At 36.7% G+C, this 19,028-nt stretch overlaps 1 protein-coding gene across 1 annotated transcript in view; it reads right to left on the bottom strand.

Moving 5' to 3' along the window:
- Positions 1-19,028, bottom strand: part of LRP1B (LDL receptor related protein 1B) — a 730,365-nt gene that overhangs the window by 159,699 nt on the left and 551,638 nt on the right. The window contains exons 46-53 of the mRNA XM_044438491.1: positions 14,859-14,987; positions 14,482-14,601; positions 13,067-13,180; positions 12,796-12,945; positions 12,534-12,656; positions 9,623-9,742; positions 6,574-6,702; positions 4,584-4,706 (exon numbers count right to left, since the gene is read on the bottom strand). Coding sequence (XP_044294426.1) covers positions 4,584-4,706; positions 6,574-6,702; positions 9,623-9,742; positions 12,534-12,656; positions 12,796-12,945; positions 13,067-13,180; positions 14,482-14,601; positions 14,859-14,987 — 1,008 coding nt within the window. The remainder of the gene's footprint in view (positions 1-4,583; positions 4,707-6,573; positions 6,703-9,622; positions 9,743-12,533; positions 12,657-12,795; positions 12,946-13,066; positions 13,181-14,481; positions 14,602-14,858; positions 14,988-19,028) is intronic.

The raw sequence follows: 19,028 nt of genomic DNA on the forward strand, positions 1-19,028 counted from the left end.
TTTTTCATGTAGTAACAAAATTATAAGAACATATATAATCAAATAAAATTACAAAGATCTCAAGAATCAATGGTGTGGGATATCAAATTCCGCCACCTCAAAGTTTCTAAGAAAATAAAAAGTAGAACATAAGATATCCATATATTAATAGAAAACATGAATCCTGTGAGGAAAAATTGTTGTGTATACTTAGAAATAGAATGTGGGGTTTATTAGATAAGTAGGCACAGAAGAAAAACCCTATAATTCTTGGGAAAAAAAACCTGCTAAAGTTCCTAGCAATGAAACTGATAGGTTAAAATATTGAAGACTGACAGTAGATATGCATATTATTTCAACTTCAAAAATACAACTAAAGGCTGGAATCTAGTAACAAACAGGTGAACTCACTCTCTCCCCTGCATAGTACCCAACACACTTCCAGAGTGACTACCTAAACAGAGTTGTGGTGGTTGTATGGAGGAGCTGCAAAATGAAAGCAGAAACTCTTCCACCTTTGGTTTCTATTCACTGGAAGATGACCAGGGCTGGATACAACCAAAAGTCTTCAATAAATGAAGAAGAAGAATATGGAGAATGTGCCAGAGACAGATGTAACCTCAAGGCTCATTATCTCTCATACTATGTTCATATAATATTGTAGAACTAGGTCCTGATTGCTTTATCTTAACTATATAATAGTAAAGAGGATATGCAGTTGTTAATTGAGAGATATAGACTAGTAAGTTTGAAAAGGATTCCATGGAAAATGACAGAGAACTTCAAGATTAATCTCGGAAACTACTGAAGAAATCGTTCTCTATGTTGTAAACTTTTAGTTCTTGGCATTAATTCTGAGAAGAAGGGCCGGTTCAAGGGCCCTGAGGCTAGCAGCTTGTATTAGGTCACCTAATTTACCCCTGTACTTAACTCACAAATGTAATTTGTGCACATGTAGTCAAAGAAAGCTATTCAAGGTACAAGCTATTCAAGCTATTCCTAGGCCTCCACCTAGCAAAAAGAAACCAATTGATACAAGATGAGGAATGTGTGGCTCAACGGAACTAAAAAATAAAAAGATCTTGGAGTAATTGTGGACAATAGGCTAAACATGAGCTAACAATATGATGCAGCTGCCAAAAGGGCAAATGCTATTTTGGGATGCATTAACAGAAGTATTACTTCCAAATCATGAGAAGTAGTAGTTCCCATATACTCATCACTAGTCAGACCCCATCTGGAATACTGTGTCCAGTTTTGGGGACCAATATTTAAGAAAGATGCAGAAAAGGATCCAGAGGAAGGCAATAAAAATAATCCAGAGTTTGGAAACACTGCCCTGTGAGGAGAGATTGAGAGAACTGGACATGCTCAGCCTTGAGAAGGTAAGACTGGTGGGTGGGGGGGGATGATATCCCTCTATAAGTACCTCAAGGGCTGTCACAAAGAGGAAGGTCAAGATCTCGTCTTGCAGATACCAGAGTGCAGGACATGGAATAATCAAGTCAGGCTGCACCAACCCAGATTCAGGCTAGATATCAGGAAAAGTTTTCTCACTTTCAGAGCAATACAGCAGTGGAACCAGTTGCCTGGAGAGGTGGTGGGCTCTCCCACACTAGAGACATTCAAAAATAAACTGCACAGCCATCTGAGTGGGATGGTGTAGATTGGTGTCCTGCAGCAGCAGGGGGTTGGACCCCATGATCTTCATGGCCCTTTCCAACTCTACTATTCCATGATTCTATGATTACACTTCTTTTACTGTATACATTATCAGCAATCATGTTCCAGGTAAGTAAAGCACAAATAATTCATTCCTGGTAGAGAATTCAGATGCAAAACCAGGCTATCCCCTTTACAACCTACAGTGCACAGTCAGAGGAAACGAAAACACACAGAAGTTTTCAGAATCTAACAAGCACACTCATTCATAATAGGAAAGTGCTATAGCAGACATACAGAGCTATAGCTGGTCCAGGATACTTTGCTGCCTGAGGTGAACCAATACATGCCTCCAATTCATTACTGCATGAATTTCGGGTCTGTTACTATTTCTTAGCCTAACCTACCTCAAAGGACTAGTCAGATCAAGTGGGGAGAATTTTGGTTTCAGGGGAAAGGCAGAAGATTGATGGCATAAAAGATAAATAATTGTGAATATTACATGGGGGAAACACACTGGTTTTACACTATGTCAGAATAAGGCTCTTTATTATGGAAAACGGCCAACTATATATTGCACGCTGCCTTACTGTGTGCATTTAAGGGATAACCATATAAGGGAACACTTTCTTCTTACATGCCAAATCTGTATGTATCCACCTTCTGTATGATAATCAGCTTAAACTTTCTAGAATGGTGCAACAGTATATATTAACACTGAGAAGTACCAGTCTGGTGATTCCCAGGTGATTATCTACAGGAGTTGCAGCCTCACAGCCCAAGTTCATGCATGTCTGCTTAGTTAATAAGAACTACCTTCAGTTAAGTGTAGACAGAATTGCAGACTAATTTCTTTCTGCCATAAGGCAAATTAAGAATTGAATAGATAAAATGGGGCTTAAATTTTAAGTAAACTTATTTACTGGGAAGCCTGTTGGTCCTCCTGCATCAGTGAAAGGGAGGGAGTACACAATTGGCTATACTAGATTAAGATGTAAGCATTGCACTAAACCTGTCTGCATTTTGCTTTGTCCAACTAGGGTAAATGCACAGTTTCAGTTGATGTTTTGGGGTTTATTTCCTTCCTTCCATCTTCATCCTTGTTTTCATCTTAGTCTTTCGTATTTTCTACAACTGAATCTGTAGAATATTTGAATCTGTTGATGATTTCTCTGTCATTTCTACTAATAGCTCAGCTAGTAAAAAGATCACAAAGTATGACTGAGTCACAGCTATTTCAGATTCCTCCTGTGCTCTTCCTTAGAAAGGGTGGTAATGGTGAATACCCAATGAGAGGCCCAGAATACTTTGCAGAATGGAAGGATGTCCCGAAGCTAATTCCCAGCTACCTGCAATGATGTGCTATGAGCCGCCCAGAGAGCCTCTGGCTATGAGGTGGCATACAAATACAATAGATTGATAAAGAACATTGCATTTCTTAAAACAAAAACAAAAAACAAGCCAATCAGCAGACAACACTGGACTATACTGCAGTAGTGCCATAAACTACTCTCCCAACAATATGGATAAAGCTCTTCTCAGTCATGGGGCTACCCCTCTTCCACACATAAGCACATACACATATGCATACTATACAAAGTATAATGGCAAACTTAACTTACATTGGCAGGGTGATCTTATTAAAAAATACAAAAGCATGAAAAATATTGCCTCATAAAATAAGACCTGAGCTGGAAAGAGCTTGTACTGTCATTCTTGATACCTGTTCGAGCTTGATATGGTCATTGCCCAACCACAGCTACACTAAAATTTTGAATTTCCTACAGGCCAGTAATTCATTACTCCACTAGGCTAGACAAAAGTAAAAATGAAAGAAGTTTGTGTGTGCGTGTGTGGGGAGGGTCAAAATGAACCAGGAAATGCCTTCTGCAAGAAGGTAGTCACTCAACACATCTCTACAGGACTTGCATGCTAGACAAATGTCAATTATGGCTCTCTCATTCAGATACTCTGTTACGCACTGAAAGATGAAAGTGACAGGACAGAATTGTGCTTGAGCATTTTGTAGCATATCATGGGTTCTAAAGGGTTTAGAAATGGGGGTTTTTAGTATTTGAAAGCTGGGAAAGTAGCTTAGTTAGTGGGCTAGTCATTTAACCTAGTTGCATACAAAATAATACTATTTGGTCAAAGGTGAAATATCACAAAAAGTATGGTGGGAAAGCTAGACCCAAGAATGCAGCTGGTGATCTCCATTATGAATATGCTTTTATTGATATCAAGAGTTTATGCTACCTGCCTAGCAGAAGCCCTAGTCATTTGATCATAGGAATTATCTTTTAAATTGCATGCTACTTACAGCTGCACACTGGCACTTTTTTTCCTGCTTTGGTGATAAAAATGAAATTTCCCCAAATATACAACTATATAATAATTGACAATTATGAGGCTATAAGACCCTTTCAGAAGACTGAAATTTAAATGCTTTGTAGTCTATTCCTCAAAAGCAGAAACAGACTGAAATGAGGAAGGAAAACCAGTAAAAACTGTATATCTGAAACAGTGTATTACAATTTTTTTTAATCTAAAAGGAATGTGATACTTTCTTAAACATAGTATTGCAGAATTACACCTTCAGCAATAACATGGCTTCAGGAATTGTTGGTGCCTATATGCCAATTACTTATATTCTGATATACAACTATAAGCCTTTCCATACCAAAAGACAATTAAATAACAGCACCCAGTTTTAGATATTCCTTATTATTAATGCCCAGGAAAAATAAATAACTAGTTCAGTCCCAGCCTAGATGGGTCTTAGTCCATTCTAGACCCCATTATTCTTTGCATAGTAAAAATGTGTTATATGGAATTAAATATAACAAATGCTTAATTTGCACATGTTATATTTTTCTTTTGTATTTGTTTTCTTTTAAAATTCTATTTCTGACTTAATCACTGTAGATTCAAGTTATACTTGCCACATTTAAGTGATTCATCTGATCCATCTCCACAGTCATCATCATGGTCACATACAAACTGCTTAGGAATGCAGACTTTATTGTGGCAAGTGAAAGTATTTTCATCACAGGTGTTATTAGGTGCTAAGAAAAAAAATATAAGAAAGTAATGAAAATCTTTGAAAAATGTAAAACGGATAGATATTTTTATACTTGAACAATTCAATCAGTAGGTTACAAGGAAAAGTGCTAAGATCTCACATTGGCTGAATGATTTCCAGAACAAAATGTGGACAAGAAAGAACATTTATCCCCCTGCCCAAGTACACCTGTCTGTGTCCCTTCAAAATCTTTTCCAGAAGATTAGAAGAGCCTCCAGAACATATTTGAGGGCATGCAGGGGATAGGGGGAAAAGAGATTCGGACATCCCAGTACAGCTAAGTCGATTCACATATTTTTTTATTCTGTCCTTACACAGAACAAGAGTATTTAACTACCTATCAGTAATACTTTTAATTCATTTTATTGTATAATTTAAGATGCAAGTGGCAGCTTAAATTATACAATAAAGAAATCCTTTCAAGAAAGTAATGCATGATATGCAATACCAGACAGGAACAACATTTAGGGAGCACTGCTGAAAAGCTGGAGTGAACATGATTTTCCTTGGAGACTGAAACAAATAATAATGCAATTTCATGTATTATCCTGCTTCCCAAGTTCCTGATTAGCAATTAAATATTTGTCCCAAGATATAACTCAGACCATTAGAGATTACATGGAAACAACCTAATGCTTAGTGATACTGCACATTTTGCATGCAGAAGGGGCCAGTTTCCATTTCCAGTATGTCCTGGCAGCACAGGAAAACCTCTGCCTCAAAACCTAGAAAGATACTGCCAGTCATGAATCCTCCCCTCAATTGATGCTTGATATACATCAAATTAGTACACTAGAACATAATGTCTTATGCTAATAATCCTATACTAAGACACAAAACCTTGCAAGCAATGCTATTGCACCTGTTTTGCAATGATGTCATGACCAAGCGGTAGGCTGATATTCTGGCACAATTATTTGTGACCGGATACTAGCACTGGTGGTGCACAACACGCAGCCAGAATAGAGGCCACTCCTATCACAGACTAGAGAAGCTGTCTGCATCCGCATTTCATCTGCGTACAGTGATCTCCCATATGGATTTTCACTACAGAATGGAAAGTATACCTTACTTTACACAAGCAATTGAGGCATTTTACTTTGAGGGTTTTGTATTCTCCTTTAAGTTTCACACTCTGGAAAAAGTTAAGCTCACCTCAGACTCCCAAGCCACATTCCCAATTCCTATGCCAAAAATAATACTCATCCACTTTTTCTGCATGAAGTAAGGTAAGCTATCACTGTACCTGAAGATTTCTCAGAAATTAACCCCTCACCTGCCCTTAAAGCAGCCAATATGCCCCCTTCCATTTCATAGAGATGAAACGGTCCTGCTAAAATTGGGAGCTTCCCCCTACCCAATCTGAGGCAGCCTTCATATGGCAGGCCTTTTGTGCACCAAATGAACCTTATTACATTTTATAGTAGACCTTTTCAGAGTCATTCATTACTTATTATACTACAAAATTTTTCAAAGTCCCATCATTAAATAGAATATTATAAATAATGTGAATGATATTCATCCTTCGCTCACTCCATAAATCAGCATAGAGTACATCTGCTCACATACAGGAGATGGGAAATCCCTTTGTGACTTATAGATTGTCACTTTATAGGACCTTTTTGGGAGGCTTTTTAAAAAGCCCACAGCCATGAGCTTTCTGGACCTCAGTCTATATACATAGTACTGAGAATCTTGTTAAGGTTTACTTAGCCACAATAATTTGAGGAACTCAAGGGCAAAACATCAGACAGCCAAATCATTCATCTGTCAAAACTGAAAGGGAAATTAAAAGGCAATGGCAAGGAAAGTGTTGCTTATCATTCATATATGTACAAAAGAGCTCCTACCACATCCTGCTGTAGCAAGCTCATCACTCCCATTGGGACAGTCTCGTTCACCATCACAAAGCCAGTGCTGAGGAACACAGGCATAGGAACCCAAGCAACTGAACATGTCTGGGGCACAGGTTACTGACCCTGGAGAAAAGGCATATTGCTAAACATATCATGCCATTCTAAATATTTTTCCATATTTGTCACTTTGACATTTCTGTTCAGAAAAGATCTGTTCATTCCTTTAAAAAGTAAAACACAAATATGATTTTCCTAAGTATTAACTTATAAAGTTCCAAGTGAAGCAACTAAGAAAATATGCTGGAGGAATGGAGATGTTGCTCATTAACTTGAGGATATTACTTATTAATCAGGTCCTAGACTTCTTTTTCTTGCTGTTGACTAAAATTGTTTTGATTTGCATGTGTCTCAACGTGTGCAGCCTGTTCATATGTGTAGATGCAATTGGTTGTTGTCCTGTGTATAATATATTTATATAACATGTATAATATAAGGGTTTATCCTTTGTAAATTGCCCTGAGAGCTTTGGCTGTTGGACAGTATAGAAATGTATTAAATGAACGAATGAGAATATTGGCCATAAGCAAATGAAAAACATCCAGGTTCTTGTAGCATATTGTTGCTCATATGTTTTATAAAAGATACAAATAATTTTTATATGTGAAAGTATCCAACATTTCCAGCCCACTTAAACATAGTAAAGCACATTTGCACCAGAGGTTTGACAGGTCCTAAAATACAAAACTATCACAAGATATACAGACCAGGATAAACAGATTTTTTAAAAGACATTTCTACAGAAGGAAGAAGAACGCATACTGAAGAAAGGCTGTTCCTAAGACAATGCAAAAGTTCTTGGGAATGGCCAACTTCTTTATTGTCTGGATTGAGTGCAATGCTTATATTATAGTGGCACATCAATCAGTAATGAATGACATGTTTGGGTAGTATATTGATAGAACAGCAGTGTCACTGATAGATATATGCATTAGTTACAGCTATATACCATTTGTAAGTTCATGAGGTGGAAAGAATGCTTGGGATATCATGAATGTTGATTACAATTTACAAGAATATAGGTGATCAATATTTGCTCATATTAGTCCCATTCCAGAGCACTCTAAAGTACTTCTGGACAGGAAAGCATGGAAGGAGGAATTGCTAACTGTGAACAACAAATTCATATTCAGTTAATTGGAAAACTGTGCAATACTCTGCAACAAAATTTGTCTTTAACATCAACTAACAACATGAGCTCCACTTTTTTCTCCCACCTAAATTCCTCTTTCTTTAACTCCTTCATCTTACTAGTCTTTCTTCTGTATCTTTCTCTATTTTATCAATATCCAACAAAAAACTCCTAATCTGAATATCTACCTATCCATTTAAGACATATGTTCCTCATAAAAATGCAGGTCATCATGTTCACTTTTTTAATAGTGAAAATTACACATAGGATGTGCTGTAGCAAGGTACAAAATACTTTCTGAGTCATTCCAGAATGAATATGACATGGTTGGACTTTTTTGAAATCCATTTAGAGAAAATATATAATCAAACATACATTACATTTTAATAGAATTTATTGAAAATCTATCTTTACAGAAGAAAATACAAATATAAAATAAAATCAGTGAGAGAATATTTCACTGACACAGAAGTATATTACAAATGCTAACAGCAAATCTAATTTAATTTATATATAGGTGTAATGGGTTAGTTTGCAATGTGCTTTTAGCACTTACACTACTGGTTGCTATTTTTCAGTGTAAAATCATCTTAATGTCATGATGTGCACAGTGTTCTTTTTATTAGGTATCTTTCCATCATTCTCCCAGCCTACCCACACTTCATGATATAAAAAAGCCTTGGCTACTGACAGGAGTTACCTCTTAAAATATGAAGCATGGGAAGTTGAGAACCCACTGGAGAGCTAATTGTACAGTGAAAGACAAGACACTCATGCATACTCCTTAGCCATTTCATTACTATGGTAACAGCAAGCCCCCTTCCTGTGAGAATTTCACGGAAGTATTCTCCTTTGTTTGTTTGGGTGTTGTTGGTCTTATTCCCTGAAAGCAGGGTTTGTTTGGGGTTTTTTTGAATAATAGTGTTTGCTGAAATTTTCAGCAGAATGATACTGAAAATACAGAATTTTCCAAGTTTAATTAATGTGGTAACATGGACTCAGATATAAAAACACCAGGGTCCATCACGACTCTCATTCTGGCCAGCAAAGATTTACTTTCCATGTGCCATTCCCTACCCAGGCCTTCCCTCTCTTAGGCAGAAACACCTCCAGTTTTCTTTAACAGAGCCACCTAACTCAGGTAGTGTTATGTCCTTTTCTCTATGTCAAATCACTTATCTGTGCCAAATCAAACTAAAAAAAAAGTACTATAGGCATATAATTTGGCTTCTTGTAGTGAGGCAGATTTCAGGAATTATCTCTATGTTTCCAATACTTCACAAATTCTGACTGCAAACATTCACTTTTACCTGAAAAAATTACACTTTAATTATGTCTATTATTCAACCAATATGTCAAAAAGATTTGAAGAATATGAAGGATTGGATTTTGACAATTCCGTACTATTTTGTATGCCATATAGAAACACAATTGGAAAGTATTCAGTGCAAATGTACAGTTGTAAGAAACACTCCAAGGCCTTGGTCAAAAGAAAAAATACTGATTAAATTTATACATATTACTTGTAATTGTAGTTAACACTACACTCAGTCCCTAAATACTTCAGGAATATCTTCTTCAATCTTAAGTTATGTCACTTGCATTATATCAAGAATGCTGTTGACTTTTAGATTGTATTTTGGGTCTTGTTTCATAGTGAGAAAGGAAGTGTTCTAAAAGTTTAGTGCTGGCTTCTCCTTTTTTAACCTCCTCCCCCAGTTCTGCTATGTTTTAATTGCAGTTTCTTATTGTATTAAATAATCTGTTGTATTGTGTTTATACACTGTCTTTAAAATGATTCTGTCATGTAAGGGAAACTACAAACCTTTAAATGAATATTATTACATTACTAACCACAAATAGCTTTGCTTTCATCCAAGCCGTTTCCACAATCATCTTCCCCATCACAAGTCCATTGTTTAGAGATACACTTGTGTTCAGAACAAGCAAACTGATTCCATGAACAAGAGGAATCTAAAAGGAAATGACAATGATATACGTTGCCTAAATTCAACAAAGATAAGTCCATTTCCAGCACTATGGAAAAGTTATAGCATGCATTAGAGCAGGGGTCTCAAACTCGCGGCCTGTGGGCCAATTGCTGGGATGTGCGGGGCATGGGGGAGGGGCCCTGTGGCCTTCAAAGCACCAGTGGTGCCCGGGCCGGCCTCCGGGAGAGACGCAGGATGAGCGGCCCACCACCACCGCGGTGATGGAATACTTGATGCATCCCAGCGTCACCCAGACTGCCCCCAGGTAAGTTGAGTTTGAGACCCCTGCGTTAGAGCTACTAATGTTGGAAAAAAATCATTTTCAGATACTCTTATTTTCAAGCTGCCTTCTTCCAAAGCAGACAGTAGGATTTGCAGAACCCAGCAGCAGAATCCTACTGTATTTCTAATCAAGTTAAATATGATCTTGATTATCTTTTAAAAACCACGTAAGAAATTACTTTTCAAATGGAAAGAGAAAGAATAAGTAGAAAAAGCAAGAGACATGTATGCCCTACAACATTGAGAGTACATTTAACCACCTGTTGAAAATTTCACCTTTTCATTATTTTTAAAATCATCTCTAAGTGGATGGCTAACTAATAGGGCTAAATAGTTAGAAATTTTCTATAAAGGCTGAAAAGCTCTTATTTTGAGGGGGAAAAGCAGTTTTTGATTCTCTCTCTGTCTCTCTTTCTCTACACACACACACACACACACACACACACAGACACACGGGGAGGGGAGGGAAATTTATAAATCTTCCCCACATCTTTCTCTCTGTATAGAAAAACATGTAAATGGACAGAAAGCACACACGAATTGCAAGACCTTTTATTTAAATATTACTGTATATGTATATCCAACCTTTCTTCCTTTAATGACTGGCCCAAAATCACACAGTCTTTGTGGCCAAGTGAGAACTAGAACCCAGATTTCCCACAGTCTAGTCCAAGACTTTAACCACTGCACTACACTGGTTTTCATTATCTCTCTTTCAGTTCAAATGGAAGGAAAGACCTTTAGCAAAAGTGAAACATGTCAGAGTTATTTGTCCCCCAAATGGAAAGAACAAAGGTTACTATGCAAGTTATCCTTGGTTTCCTTTAATGCTTTCTTTTTGATAGGGTGAGGTATTTGTAAGATACCTTAAAGAAATTTGTAAAATAGATATTTGAATCCAAGATACAACACATACCTTTCTAGGGAACCTAGCTGGATGTAAGACAGCATTAAAATGATTTAAATAAAGAAAGAAAGAAATATTTGGAGTAAGTTCTGTGAACATTTTACTTATGCTGCAGAGTTTTTCTTTCCCTAAATGAGTTACTATGTTACCTTCTGCCCATTATCCCTTTCACCTGCACTTCTTTGGATGCATGCCCTGACCTTCATAAATGCATGCAAAACCATAAACTACAAAGCTACTCAAGAAAGGATAGGAATACTAATCCAATAAAATTAAACACCTTTAATTCCTTAGCATAGAAGGAATTAACATAGCACAGGGCTGAATGAAAGGAATTTGATCAGGTCATTCTTTCCTCATTACAATCCTCAGTGAACTTATTGCATCATGAGAATGGAGAAATGTTTGTGACTGTACTGGAAGTAATACTCATATGAATGCCTTGATGCAATAAAAGTCTGTAACCTTATATAAATTTCTTGACTGTACATAAAAAACAGTATATGATTAATTAGATATCAGCTTCTAAAAGACAGATGATCCTGACCAAATCAGGCACACATATTTTTATTTCCCAGCATTTTAAATTAACCTGTAGTTCTCTCTTTCTACATACATATACATACATAACTCTCTCTCTCTCTCTCTCTCTCTATATATATATATATATATAGAGAGAGAGAGAGAGAGAGAGAGAATGTATCTGTATGTGTGTGCTGTGTTTTGTGTTCTGTGCTGTTCTTTGAAAATTCTTCTTCTCTCTGCCATTAATTGATCTTTACTGGTGGTATGTTTTGTTTATACTAGAATAGAAAAAATTCAGCAATGAGATTTTTTTTAAAATGTCACTGTTTTACTGTGTATGCAGCTCAGAAAAAGTTCCATTATGGGCTACTTATGAACAGCATAAATAGATACTCTGAAACTATTACAATACCTCAACAAATGTATCTTATTAAAAAACCATCACCTGATCCCCATGGGAGAGATTGCAATTGAGCATAAGAGAATGCAGTCTGAAGTTACAGTCCCTCTTCCTTACAATCTGATGTTTCACAGTATAGGAAAAAACCACACATTAAGTTGCTGCCATAATATGCTACATTATGAAATAAATGTCTTGGATATAGTCTTGCCACTCTGTAAATAGAAGCAGATCTTCTCTTCATGAAGGGACCCAGGAGCCAGCAGAGTCTTACTGGAGGAGAAAGGGGGTGATGGTGGAGATTTTCTCTATTATCCCCTTCTCTCTGCCCTGTGGGGCCATATTCTATGCTGTTCCAGAAGACCCCTGAATCTGAGAACACTTTGCAAGGTGCCACTGGAGACTGAAAGTGGAAGGGGGGATTGAAGGAAATCATGAACCTTTCCCCTTCCTCTAGGGCCAACCTAACTCTACTGAATTCTGCTGAATCCAGCCCATTATCCAGATCCAGTGATCTATCTATAAGATTGTGCATATAACAACTTGCCTGTTAATTAAGTTTTTATTTTTAAAAATCAGAGTACATATTTTGCTTGCAAAGATTGTAATCAGTAGTTCCTCGGTAGTCACATCATATATTATTATAAGCAAGATACTTACCACAATGTAATTCATCACTTCCATCTTCACAATCTTTCTGGCCATCACATACCCAGGTATTTAGAATACATCTCCCACTAGGACAACCAAAATAATTTTCTTCACATGTATGCTTGTTTCGGACTATAGTAAAATAAAAGGAACAGTGCAATTCTACTAACCATGGTATCTTGGATAGACATATATATTGTAAATTAAACAAACTTGTACTTAATCCTTTACGATAAAGAAAAATTTAAATTGTTTTTCATTTTCCAATTACCTGGGCACTTTAATTCATCTGTAAAATCTCCACAGTCATTAGATCCATCACATAGCCATTCTGGTAGTATACAAAGTGAAGTAAAATTACAGCTAACAAATCCTGAAGATTTGACTCCAAGTTTATAAAAGTGAGTGCAGTCTGTGTTATCTGAAGAACACAAAATGCAGTTAATATACCTTAGAGGATAACTTTTTGGAACTTCTTTTTGGAATTTATTGTAGAAACAGCTGAAAATTGGATAAAATACATTAAAAACAGAATTCCTTACTGCAGTTTTTCTCATCAGAAGCATCTGGGCAATCGATTATCTGATTGCATTGTGCTGTTTTTGTAATGCAAGTTCCATCTGCACAGTGAAATTCTGATGACGTACATCCTGAAACTACAGGGTAGCATTTAGAGTGAGAAAGGAGGAGAAAATATAACTTTAATGACACTCCTGGTAGAATAGGATGCCCCCCACAGGTAGTCCCAATTTTAATTATCCTGAATAATGCCACTTGGAATATTAGTAGGTTGCAAATTACAATGCAGTATTAATCCAGGACATTCTGAACAATGAACAGTGGTAGCAAGCCAATGGAGCACACAGAGTTAGTAAGATGTTTCGCCCAGAAACAAAATAGCCAAGATGGCTTGCCTATCTTTTAGTCTGTGAAGGCTTACAAAAGGGGATAGCTATTGGTCAAGTCCAAAATCAATAGTAACAGAAAAATAACCCAATACTCTAGTTGACATATGTCTAAAAATATGATTAATGGAAATATACACCCTGCAACTTGGGTCAAATCTATTTGCAATTCAGAGTGCAACCAAGACAACAAAGTAGAGGTGGTTGTGTAAGGAGAATAATATTTTTTGGAAAATACAGCCTTTATACACATTAACCAATATAATGTGTACTGTCAAATATGAGCCGATGTAGGTTGCAAAGAAAAACAATGAAACCTTTAGTAAAGACTTTAGTGGGAAAAACTGAAAAGGGGCTTGGGACTATATTTCTCTCTGTGTCTCAAAACTTGTACAAAATATTTCATCTGCATCACATTTTTTTCTGAGTAGCCTGCAGAGGAATTTGCAGAACTGACAATAAGTCCATCCCATAAACAGAAATTAAATCAGAATTAGATATTTAGTGCTTTCCAAAATATCTATCCATCTTAGTTAAGCTACAACAGCCACTTTATAAACTGAAACAGCTGATCAGGCAGTACTGAACAACGAGCAAGTAGGCACCACACAATGTCTGTATTTCTATATGCAGAACATATTCTTCCCCTATCAGCAGTATTTTGGACATGTGAGTGATGGCATCTAAAAGCACAGTATTTGGATGGAAGCTTGTTTTTGAACAAAGATCGTCATTGCTGGGGTTTGCATCTATAACCTATTTATGATGCATGGCAATGGTCACTTCTCCCTCCCCCTTGCATTTTTTGTATTTACATTTTTGCATTTCTGATAATTGGAGGATTTACCATTAAATTTCAAGATTCAGTGAAGACCTTGGGTTAATGAAACTTTTAGGGCTTATTTTCATTACATCTGAGTATATATCACCACCATTTAGACAACTCTGCCACTAACCAATTTCAGCCTTGCGAATTTACTTTTTAAATGATCTATGTTTGATCTAGATATCAGCTTTCTAAACAATACAATGCAAAATAACCCAAAACGTACCTTCACAACCTATTTCATCAGAGTCATCACCACAATCATTTTTGCCATCACATACTTGACTTGTGCTTATACAACGATGATTAAAACAGGGTTTAAAGCCTCTCCGACAACTTCTGTTTTCTGGTAAATTAAAATACAGAAACATTATTATTTGCATAAAATAATAATACATTGTAAGCAGCCTAGGAAGGCCTCAGCAATTATAGGCAGTCTATAAATATATGTAGATATATAAATAAATGAAATTACTATTATAATGAATGACATAGATTTGGGATCTGGAAGTTAGTTATTAATACATTATACTGGTATAGTAAACCACAACAAGGTATGGCAACGATACTGCATGAAAGAAAGAAATCGTTGTCTTGACTTACCACAGTAAAATAATTTCTCATCAGATTTGTCCTTACAATGGGCTATACCATCACAAGAGAGTTGGTAATCAATGCACTCACCATTCCCACACTCAAACTCAGAGTAAAAGTTGCATGAGAAATTTTTCGCTGAAAGGGCAAAGAGAAAACCAAGCTAAAGTTCAAAGAGAAAAGCATAAAAGCCAATGACATTTTTGTAACCAAGGTGAAAAATCAAATGGGTTAGATCCAGTTATCATTTGCCAATATTAGCTCCTTCAGACTGTTGCATATTTCAGATTGCAAATTTGCCTCACAAGAGCTATTAATCCTGATATCACAATACTATTCCTCTAATGCTAGGCACCATGGGACTCAGCAGTGCAGAAGCAGAAACCCTGCTGCCATGACAACCTATTTTCTGATTTGCTACAATGTGACATTTTAAATCCCTGACTTACTTTAGTTTTCTATTCAATTAAATCTACTGATTTGTGAACCATATTATATATGCTAGCATCTTAGCGTAAGTATTCAGCCTGGTTAGGTTGTGGCAAGGAAGAAAAAGGATACTCGGAGATAGGGGTTTTCCCATATTAATTATTTTGGAAAGTGTAGAACACTGCTATTCCAGTCAAAGCAAGTGGGCAATTTTTCTGGGATGTCATCTGTCTATATATCTTTTAAGTTATCTGTGTATGTAGCATCAACATACACATAAACAACTTCTACAAGTGTTTTAAGGACATCTGATAAATTATACAGGGTTACTGCAGTCATGTTCATGACAATAACCTTAAATTTTAAACTTGCTTTCATTCTAAAGAGCACTTTTGTGCCAAACATAGGCTACTATTGATTCCAGATTATCAATTAACAAGATCTGAACTGAAAGCAATACATTTGGATTAACACAGGAAATTAAATGAGCACTATCTCACTGAACTAGAACAGTAAAATCTTTGTTAGCATATAAAAATCCCATTTGTATGCTTGGATATTTTAAACACATTCTGGAAAGATATGGGAGATAACAATGTTCAATATCTGTTATCTAACTACCAGTGATGCCATCCATACCAAAGTTGTGTCAACTAAGAAGCTTAATACTTTTGGGAAGTATAAATGCCTGGATCTATTGCCAAGTTAATTACAGTTTTGAACCTACTACAAATCAGCTGTGTGGGGTACTTTCACAGATACACTGTGGGTTCATTAGTGATGGTTTTAAGGCTCTATTGAAATAAGCTGTTATTTTGAGATACTGATGTTTTAATTACATTTACTTGGAACCATTGCAAATCAGGTGCTTGTCCATACAAGATCAATTGATCTCAACAGGATAGGATTTTCACAGTTGCTTTAAACCTGTGCTGTACTACAGCAGTGTTACTGCCTCAATTAACATGCGTGTTATCAACGTAAATCATCTGTATGATCCACTGTCTTTGAATTATATAGCCAAATAGGAACAGGTTTCAGAAAGATTGTAAATCTATAATGCACTGACTGTAAATTAATTTGATATCCACTGCTTTAGATCAACTCTATAGTCACAGTAGCAATAATTGAAACATTTTATTTCTCTTACTCTAGTATGCTCCTTAAATGGACTCTTGCTGTAAGCATTGAAAAGAAATAAGGTGGTGTCCTAGAACAGCAGGGACTTGATGGCCTTCATGGCCCTTTCTAACTGTACTATTCTATGATGGGTTATAAAAAGAAATAATTTATCAAAAGGTTCAGGAAACTGATGAAAATTAATGGCATCTAATGTTTATAGTCCCAAAGGAATTTAGAAAACTCTTGGTGAATACTCGGAATGTCTGGGGAAGTGCAAAAAAGTATAGAAAAAATGCTGATAGGTTAATTTTCCTAACTAATGTTCTGGAAATTTCAAAATACTACTTGGTATTTTCAGTACAGGTGCTTAGATGACCTTCCTCACTCATTCAAAGAATATGTGAGGAGTTCCCAGACCCAGTAGGGCTATTCCCACCCCTCTTCCATACTTGCCAGTGACTATGGCTCCCTGCTGTCTGCATTTAACATATCTAAGGAGAGGGTCTCTGTATACAGGGTAACCACCCTTCTTCCCAGCTTGCTGCCACTGGTGGCGGTGGTGACACATGGAGAAAAGGGGTACAGTGCGCAGATTCACTGGCCAGCCACCATTCCTGGTGGCCATTCATAGCATTGTTTGCACACAACATGGGGCTTGATTAGTGGTGAGTATCCCATGGACCCAGGGTATGCTACAAGGAACTTGGACTCTAGATCACTGCAAAGTCTGGGCAGCTGAAAGAAGGAAATTAGCAGGTTTTCCAGCTACAGCAGTTTCCTCTCACATCTCTACAGTTAACTGAACACACCATTGTGCCTCCAGAGAAGTCAGACTCTATTACACAGTGGGCTGAGGACCCTTCTCATGCACAAGCTGCCTGCTGATTCCCAAGAAAGAAGAAACACATCACCAAACAAAATCAAGAGGACACAGATTTACATAACATTTGTTTATGTTAATTATGTGTATCTGTAGCATTTTTAAAAAAGTGACTGTAATTAAAATAAAAATACCAAATATTTGAGCATAAGGAAGATAACTACTGCCAGGTAACCTTAGTGTCTGCTGTTTAGATACCAACTGATGTGAAAAACTTCATGGCCCACGTCATATCTTGTTATGGTTAAACAGGATTTGGACTAGACAGCCTTTCAAACAGGACACAGGCCTTTCATATACAGGCCTGTCCCCTGACTACCCTTGTAACAAGTGGACAGTCTTCTGTTAAGTAAAACAACAGCCTGAGATTGGACAGAGGAAAAATTTGGACTAACATGGACTATATGAACTTGTAGGAGATTGAAGCGTTAGTCCCAATGATTTTTTTGTAAATTTGGATTAGGTAAAAGACTTATGAGGATTAGTAGATGAATTTGAAGAATGATTATATTTTCTTATTCTGAAGAAGGGTAAGTCACCCCTTCACCTTCTGATCTAATATCATTTCCATTGGGGCATTTTATAAGAAAGAAGAAAGCTGATGGGTTGATTATTGCTCCTTCCCCGGGCTTTTGATAAAGCCTCAATTTCCTGACTCTTTCTTGGCTCCATTTTTAAGTGTGCGACATTGGCTACCTTACTACTCTTTAGTAAGATTGCCAATATTAATAACAGGTTGCATTTCAAGTGAAATTCTTAATAAATGCCCAGTGCTATCTACACTACTGATTTATTAATCTTTATTTCAACAGTTAACTATAAAATAGTTTATCCTTCCCAACTAAATTTGTGTGATCTTGTAGCACCATGCCCAGGCAATGTTTTTCTCAAGTTGAAATCTATGATGTGCAATGCCTGACTGCTGATGAAGAGCCTGCAAACTAGTGAGTAACATGTCTATTACTAAGGGGCTCAACCTCACTACCATTTTAAGTATAAACTCAATATCATACTTCTAACTTCAATTTTGCCCATGTTAGACATGTCATGTAAAAGCTCTGTCATACAGGACAAAATAAAGTGCATTACATCCTGGATCAAACCAGGCATGTATGGACATAGCAAGATTCCTTGTGACTAATGGAAGCCTTATGGCTAGTGAGGATAGAATAAAAATCCAATCCATTCAAATAAATAAATAAAATGATTCAGTTTCTCTATACAGAATCACTAGTGGTACCCTAGTACCAGCAGACTCAAGGTACTACCCATCTAAATTTATTTGAGCCATAAATTAATCAATAGCCATTAGTTGAATCCAGAACATATGCAGAGGAACAGAAGTTAAATCCAAGATATTACAATTCAGGAGCTAAACCAAGGTGAGAAAATCCAGTAGAAACTGACAGTTCTTGCAGCTGTGCTCTTGCAAAGAAGCCTTATGTGGCTGCAACACATCTCACCCTGAAAAAAGATTCTTTGGCCAAACCCAAGCTAGCAAACATGCTAAGTGCAGCTTGGCTTCATTCCAATTGATGAGTTAACTTATTTCTTTTAGTTCAGTTTAAAAAACTGAACATAAGCCAAGAAAAACTTAGCCTGGCTCAATTTGCCTTTTCTTGAGCCATATTCCTCAGTGTGATGTATATTATAAGAAGGTTTCTAATCTAATTGACTGTAACAGCAGTTGGAGAAAATCTAGCTAGGACAATAAAGGGTAGAGTTGTGGGAGGGCTGGTTCTACAAAT

This window comes from Varanus komodoensis, unplaced genomic scaffold, assembly GCF_004798865.1.
Source record: "Varanus komodoensis strain SLA01 unplaced genomic scaffold, ASM479886v1 scaffold32, whole genome shotgun sequence".
Classification (NCBI taxonomy): Eukaryota; Metazoa; Chordata; class Lepidosauria; order Squamata; family Varanidae; genus Varanus; species Varanus komodoensis.